Raw genomic sequence first — 8,428 nt, forward strand, 5'->3', positions numbered from 1 at the left:
GTTTGCTACTCATTCCCAATAATTTGTACGCAAATAATAACGTACCTCAACATGATGTTCATATATCAATAATAAGTTAATGTTGTTGATATGCTGCTCCGATGCTGGGTGATTAAATCACATATTTCCTTTCATACAGACGTTGAAGTAATTAATATGATATTTCTGAGGAGAAACTATACATTATTTTGAAGTTAATTTCCGAAACCGGTATGTTAACTGGTTAATGCCTCTTTTCATCTACCCCGGTGTTATACTGCTAATTTCCGACAAAGAGAGTTTTGTTAAAGATACATATTCCAATAAAAAATTAATATGATAGGCAGATGAGGGGTGCCGTATATATTGTCACCCGAGGTAATTGATGTATACCTTTGAAACGGAAGTTAGGTATTATAAAAAGTTGTATCAAGTGAAGAACCAATTTCTTTGAAATGTGATTTTGTATAATAACTTTATTTAGTCCTATCACGCCTATTTTTACGTCTATAGATTGACTGATTGGTTTTTGTCAACATCGGACACCGGTTTTTATGACAACGAACAGCGTATTCATCATTCCGATACCGTTGACTGATGACAAATAACGTGTTCAAGTGGTGACATTGTTAGAGCTCTCACCATCTCCCACACTTTTGATTATTAAATTGTTCGAGAATTGTATCGAAGTCTGAACCTTATTTATATGTCTGTCACTAAAACATTTAGGTAATAAGCAGCCTTTTTAAAAAATATTTAATTGAGATATTGTACCAGATGAATACGCGAACACCGCGCTGTTACAAAACACATTTGAATCGATTAATAAACGGCGGTCTGAATACTTGTGCTCACAAAACCTGTATGTCCGAAAGTTTGATTTGTTTGCGGTTTCTATTTTTGAGCATGCCGAAAGTAGTTGGCACACAATCATGCATTTAGCTTATCCATGTCTATACTTATAAATGGTATGGCATGATTATAGCATAATCTGTAATATTTTGATGTGTATGTCTCGTTCATTAAACCTTGTTGACACTATTTTATGTGGAAATATTTAGGGCATGCTTATTAACTTTCCGACTTTTCGCAATGAATCGAACTCATAAATAATGCATAAATGATGTTATATAGCACGGTATGTAATATATGTGTGATTAATTTGTATAAGAGAAGCTTCAGATATACAAGTTGAGTTAACATATCTTCACGTGCAACCATTGTCGGATGGGGAGCTGAAATAATAGTTTCTGATCATTTTAATCAATAGATTGAATCTGCACTTGTCAAAATGAAACCGAACGCCCAATTATTCAATGCGGTTACGATGGAACAATATGTGTTGCTTTTGTACATCCTCGCATCCAAAGTACTTAAAGCAGACCTGGACAACGTAATGGCATCGATACTTTTAAGTAGTATTTTATTAAGAAACTTATTTAACTCACATATTCACAGGCAGACGGTTTATATTAATATATAGATGACGACGAAGACGGCTAATGGTATGGTCATTTCTGTCTTGCATTCGTAAACCCTTACCCGTGAATAATATAATCGTCCTTAGGAAAAGCCACACAAATTGAATACCAATTGAATAGTGTCAAAACTGTTACCAAGAAAACTGGCTACGTTTAATATAAAGGAAAGTGTTTCAGATAGGTTAAAACAAATATAACAACTACAAAAACACCTGTTTTTAACACCTGATGCACCATGTTGTTAAAAAATTACGGAAACCATTCTACTATTTTTTTTCAAATAAATGGTTTATTTATTACAGCTAGTTTTGGCAAATATTGTTGATGTTATTTAAATTGTCTTTCAACACAAACATTATGGAATAGGTTCTGATGTTTTCAAGTTCAACATTATTGTATTTTATCATTTTATTTGTAGTATATTCGGTGAGTCAAACAATTAATGTTACCGCAATTGTGCTTTAGTAAGAGGCGAAATGGTTTTTGAAAGTGATCATTTTATATTTCCGTAAGCGTTGGACGTTTTTCGCAGGGGTTCTGAAATAAGGCGTCCGAGTTGTCCGAGTCGTCAATTTGCCCTTCCGGACAAGCAGTTTTTCAAAGTTGGCTCGTCCGGGGACAAGTAAAATTTCCGTGGTAAACATTTTTTGAGAACGTAACTACTCCATTTTCCGAAAATCGAAAACGAAAGTTTATATAAATAGCTAATGATTAATCTGCGGACTGGCACACGTTTTCAACTGCAAGGTAGGTACTTTTCCGATAATAAGTATTTAATGTAGTAAACCAGTCCGATAATCTGCGGACTGGCACTCGTTTTCAACTGCATGGTAGGTAATTTTCCGATAATAACTATTTAATGTAGTAAACCAGTCCACGCGTATACAGCAACAGCCAATCACGCGATAACCTTTTTCGTACATTGTAAACAAAGGGCCGAATGCAGCCGATGCAGATATGCAGCGAACATTAGATGGGTTTTTTACTAAAACTCCGTCAACTTCAAGCAATGACGCGAATCGGACAGATGATCAAAATAGTTCGGCGTCGAATAAAAAGAGAAAATCTAAACAAGAATATGATAAAGCCTACGACGCAAAGCGCAAACGTGAGTTTGTTGACTCCTGGCTCGTTGATTTCCCTTGGCTAGAAAACATTGCCGGTGTATGCACATGTAAACTTTGCAAGGAGTTTCCTTTATTAGCAGATAAAAATAGTGGTTTATTTAATGGTCAGTCTGTGTGCAGGAGCGAAACTTTGACATCTCACGAGAAAAGCAGTTGCCACATTCAATGCAAAATAAAACATGATGATGAACTTCGTAAACAGAAAAATGAAATAAAAGTAGGTGAACTTGATAAAGCCTTCAAAAAGTATCACCATTCGCAAATTGACCGATATAAGAAGATTTTTGTCACTGCATATTCTGTCATGAAAAAGAACAAACCTTTTACTGATTTTGAATATGTGTGTGAAGTGCAGAAAGCAAATGGTGTCCCCCTAGGTAATGACCACATTAACAATGTTGCATGCACTTCATTTGTTAACAGCATATCAAGCGTCATGTTGAATGATATAAATGAACGACTATCTAGAGCAAGATATTTCTCTGTATTGTCGGATTCTAGCACTGACTGTTCTACCACAGACCAGGAATGTATTTTGGTAAGATTTGTTGATCCAGACACAAATGAACCTACCACTGAACTTGCAAGCATCCAGAGCCTTGAAACCCCAAATGCTGATGGTATTACTGCTGCTATTAAATCCGGACTAAAAGTAATTGGTGTAGATTTAAATGCCAATTCAGGTCTTGTTTGCGTGAACATGGACGGGGCTAGTGTTAATTTGCGATCAAAAACTGGCGTGGCAAAGCAGTTGTCAAATTGTGTTAATCACCCAGTAGTAGTCACTCATTGCGTTGCTCACAGACTCGAGCTGGGCGTTTTAGATGCTGCAAAAACGTGCCCTTATCTCGAAACTTTTGAATCAACATTGAAAAGATTATATAAATTTTACTCCTTTAGCCCGAAGAGAAGAGCCAACTTGCGCAACTTAGCTGAAGTTCTTGAGCTTGATTGTATGGCATACTCAGACATTAAGTCAATTCGGTGGATTGCAAGTAAGAGTAGGGCTGTGAAGGCTGCACTTAAGGACTATCAGGCAACAATTACTCATCTGGAACAAGTTCTTGAAACATCGAAAAAGACTGACGAAAAAGCCCAGGCAAAGAAATTACACCATGAAATGGTCCAAATTAAATTCGTTAAATACATGCATTTGATGATGGACATACTAACATTTGTTACTGCAACCAGTCAACAGTTTCAGATTGCCGATCTACTGACCACAGAATGCAGTGAGGCTATCAATACACTTTACACACAATTGAATGTTTTGACTGTTAAACCCGGACAAAATCTGCAAGAGTTCTACACTGAATTCGATCCATCTTCCAGAATGTACAAGGGAGTTCGACTGAATGGTCCACTGCCGAAGGATTTTCATGAGGACAGTGATATCCAGACGTTTGTCAGTAAAATGGGTGATGACATCCTCCATCGATTTGAGAATCTTGCAGAACCGCCTATCTGCCACTTTAAGGTATTTATTATCACTTAACCCAAAACATGCTGAGGTAGATCCTTATAGCAATCAAATTCAGCTGTGAAACTGACCAGATGTTCAATACTTCTTATTTACTAAGGTTCCAAGCTAATAGAAACTGAGAATAAAAGTATGCCAATGGTACTTAGGATACCATTAAATTTTCTTACGTATTTTTGCTAGATTTGCATCCAGAGTTAAACAAAAGGAAACAAATTATAAATGTAAATAAGATAAATAATAATTGTCAATCATGTTCAATTGGTTTCCATTCTATTTACAGGCATTTGATACAAGAACCTATCCTTCACAGTTAAAACCTTTAGCTGTCCACGGCAACGAGTCAGTTCAAGCACTGTGTGACTATTACACTTATCTGTTGACTGCAGAAGAGAGGGCTGCTATACCCAGTGAATTCCAGAATCTCAAAGTGAGATATTCAATGACAGGAGGTGGACACCCTCTTGGGTTCCTGATAGATATTCTTAAGGTTGGTACACAAAAATGCCAAATTATTGGCCCATTTTGTAAGTTAAAACATACCCCTTAAAATCACTGACTGTAAAGTTTATCATTTTGGACTAAACTTAGTATACTTAAATGCCCCCATGGGCCAATAACTAACATCTGGCTGGTAAATGCTCAATCATTAACCTTCTTTTCAACTTTTTTTTCAGGACAGTTCTAAGAGGTTTTCCAACATTGCACGCCTGATAGAGTTGATGTTGTGCATTTCACCATCTACAGCTGCTTGCGAAAGGGCCTTTTCCACCATGAACATTGTAAAAACACCAACCAGAAGTGTACTAAAGCAAGAAAACCTTGTCAACCAGATGAGAATTGTTCTTTGTGGACCTGAAATTAAGGACTTTGATCCAAGTTCTGCTGTGCTTCATTGGTTTTCAAGTGGACAAGGAAGCAGAAATTTAACATACAAACCAAGACAACCTAAGGAAACTGTGTGTGAGCCATCTACTAGTCAAGTTACACAGGGTTCAAGTATCAGTGACACTGAAAAACTTGCTCATGACGTTTTTAATAAACTGAGTGAAGAGCAGAGGCTATTGGTCAAAGAAAAAATGTCAAAAAACCAGTGCAGTTTTCAGTGAAGTTTATAGGACCAGCGTAGAAATTCTAGTCACACACATTAATGATTTACTGAGATTATTTCATGTGAAGTGAATTTTCTATGCATGTTGAGATTTTTAAATATCCAAGATATTATCATGTGTGACTTAAAATGTTCTTATTATATGTATATCATGCTTGTATTTTTTGTTTATGTGAATTTTCTAATTAACTATGTTTATAAGTTAAAATATAAGTTAAAGAAACGAGTATGTTTGTATTGTTTGGTTAATTAGTAATAATCTTTTCCTTTACGTATTTTAAAAGTACGGACAAGTACTTCTTTGGTACGGACAAGTGAAATTGTGGGTCCAACTTGTCCGTGGACGAGTAGACTCTTAAAATATTTCAGAACCCCTGTTTTTCGTAATGTTTCCGGTTCGTTATGTACATTCGTTCCCTGTTTAATGTTTCGATGACCGACACACTTACATTTATTATCATATATGAAACAATGTAAGTGCTTATAGGCTTCAGTATTAGATTGGCTCACCTCTACATTATGTACATACACAAAACAAGTTAGCCAGTTTGCGGGACGGATGTCATCTTTTTCATTTGGTTAACGCAACGGTGAGACGAGAATTACTATTAAACCTTACTTTTACACGGTAATAGAGCACAAAACGTCTCTTAAAATAAAGTGGATACCGACATCGCGAGGAATCGATATTGTTTAAAAAAAAAATATTATTGTTATTTTTAAACAAATGGCCTTAACATTTAAAACGTTTATTTGAGCCGCGCTCTGAGAAAAAATTATGCCCAGTTTTCTCATAACGCGACTCATTTAACATCTGCGACCGCTTTCAGTTTCAAGTTCAACAATGCCCACACCTGCCACAACGAAATCCAATATTTATATGGTTCTTAAAACACGTTTTAAAATGGCTGACAGATCTGAGACAGTTCATAATACCAGAGTTAGTCAGATTCAGATGTAATATCTTTCTTATAAACAAGCGATTTTGCTAAACGAAAATAATAGTGTCATCCAAAGAACACTGCTTGCAGTATATTGTATGAAAGAAAAAGCAACGAATTTGTTGTTTTTATAGTTGATATCATATGAAGTCGACTGAGAATAACCTGATATGCACAAAATACGCCTATGTGTTAAACTACTCAATGCATCAGACCTTGATTTTTAAAGTATTTTGTTTCATTAAATAAATATTGCAACAATCGATCTCCGAAAACTTGCAAAATATATCGTCATTTTGTCATGCAACACAAACCGGTCAGCTTAACTTGAATTATAACTGCATTATGATTTAATCATTACGATTATAAAGGACGCTTATCGAAATGATACATTTATAAACTGATCGTTTTATGAATGGACAAACGAAAATCCAAATAAACCGTTCAACTATAATACTTCAACGATGTTATCGAAATATTATATGTTGATTTTAAATGTATGAAATTTTAGAAAATTGTCGCTTTTTCTAAAACAGAATATTCGAAAAAAAATGTTTCTTTTTCTTATATCCTGACATTAACATTTTTTGTGTAGTCGCTTAGTACTATTTTGTTTTATTGTGATAAATAGACCGTGTTGCTTTTGTTATTCAATTTGAACACAAAGTTACCCCAGTTTTGCTGTTGTTGGCAAATAGCGTGTCTTCACAAAATTATCATTTTTTTCCTATTAATGTAATTGTTTTTAATAGTACATCCCCATGGTAAATTTATACCATATTATTTCACATTAAAACTTACGAAATTATTAATATGACTTTCATAAAACCATGTATATATTCCAACAATTTGTTTAGGAATTTTAAATATAAATTACAACAGCCATTACAGTATTTGCTATAACAAGTGTTAGCCTACTGGACGGAAAAGCTGTTCAAGCAAAATGTTTCAGTACAACTTCATGGTCTTAGAGTCGAAGTATCATAATGAGTATTATAAAAAAAACTTAATGAAGCAATACTTACAACCAAACACTTAACTACAAAAACATGTGTACATAAGGGTGTACAAATCACATACTTTATACCAAAACTGTATCAAACCATAGGAAAAGTTTTGTTTAACAACGTATTAAAATAACGTATCTATTTTTTATCAAGTAATCAACATTATTAGACCATATTTATCAATATCATACGTTCGCATGATTATAAAATTGAGCTTAGTTGCAATGTTTATTTTATATTTGATGCACGGCATAATTTTTTTAAGGAAATGGGCTGTCAATTTGGTTTCGATTCCTGTAATTCATTGAATATTTGCAAATGCATACATTCAGACTTCAAACTTTTCTTCGCAGAGTAGTGTATTAAGGTAGTAAGCTAGTTTTTCTGTATGATATTTAAATATCACTGTTCATACCTCGACATTGCTGCAGATGAACAATTAGCACGTTTATGAGTGCAAAGGCAGCAACTCGAAGTATGTTTAATTGTTGTCATTTGAGCCTAAAACATATAAGTGTAATACATGTATATGAACATACATAAGTTTTAAAAATGTAAATTAAATAACTTTATACAAAACAACGAGACTTTTCTCTGAACATATATTTTCCGTTCTGTAGGCATCGGGTTAGTATTTGAGTTTTGATCAAATTGATTAGATCGTAACAAAAAATGTTGGACATAAAAATCAAAAGTTACTATTAAATCATTTGCAGATCATTTTAGAGCAACACATTTTACATTTTAAGGAATGTGCAAAATAAACAGTAGTTATATAAGAAAACTTTTCAATTATTGGGTTCAGTTTGCAATTAGATATAAGCGAACTATTTTACCATTACAATTGAACAAACACAAACATATTTTGTATTATTCAATTACATTTATAAACATTTGATGTATGGATTCTTGATTAATTTTATTATCTTTTATAACCAATCTATTGCAAAAAGCAGGTGGCTTTACTTTAAACAGATGTGAAACATGATCGAATAGGATCAGAACGAAAAACATTGTTTAATAAAGTTCTCCTCCCTATACAAATACAATTGCATGTCATAAGATCATAATAGGATTTTCAATGATGGAAAAAAGAGAAAGTATGGAGTTGCATATGCGAAAAACAGGTACTGGGTTTACAAACCATTTGAAAGGTGAATGGGAGAGAGAGAGCGAGAGTGACAGCGTATGCGGAAAACATAAAATTAGTTTTGAAATATTTTATAAGTGCAAAAGGAGCAAAACGGGTTGAGAGTCTTTCTCTAGCATATCACGAATCGAATCGAAATCAATTAGAATTAA

The 8,428-nt window shown here is 34.1% G+C and overlaps 1 protein-coding gene across 1 annotated transcript; it reads left to right on the forward strand.

Annotated features, from left to right (window-relative positions):
• Nucleotides 1-3,895: 3,895 nt before the first annotated feature.
• LOC127847927 (zinc finger protein 862-like) lies at nt 3,896-5,176 on the forward strand. Its single transcript, XM_052380195.1, has 3 exons — nt 3,896-4,064; nt 4,351-4,557; nt 4,745-5,176. Exons 1-3 carry the CDS (start codon nt 3,921-3,923, stop codon nt 5,174-5,176), a joined length of 783 nt encoding a protein of 260 aa, XP_052236155.1. The 5' UTR covers nt 3,896-3,920.
• Nucleotides 5,177-8,428: the final 3,252 nt, after the last annotated feature.

This window comes from Dreissena polymorpha, chromosome 1, assembly GCF_020536995.1.
Source record: "Dreissena polymorpha isolate Duluth1 chromosome 1, UMN_Dpol_1.0, whole genome shotgun sequence".
Taxonomy (NCBI): Eukaryota; Metazoa; Mollusca; class Bivalvia; order Myida; family Dreissenidae; genus Dreissena; species Dreissena polymorpha.

Excerpts from the sequence above, each read along its gene's own strand:
- LOC127847927 (XM_052380195.1), top strand. The coding sequence starts at position 3,921 with ATGTACAAGGGAGTTCGACTGAATGGTCCACTGCCGAAGGATTTTCAT. Across the intron at positions 4,065-4,350 it reads CGCCTATCTGCCACTTTAAG|GCATTTGATACAAGAACCTA; the intron begins GTATTTATTATC and ends TTCTATTTACAG. Across the intron at positions 4,558-4,744 it reads TCCTGATAGATATTCTTAAG|GACAGTTCTAAGAGGTTTTC; the intron begins GTTGGTACACAA and ends CTTTTTTTTCAG.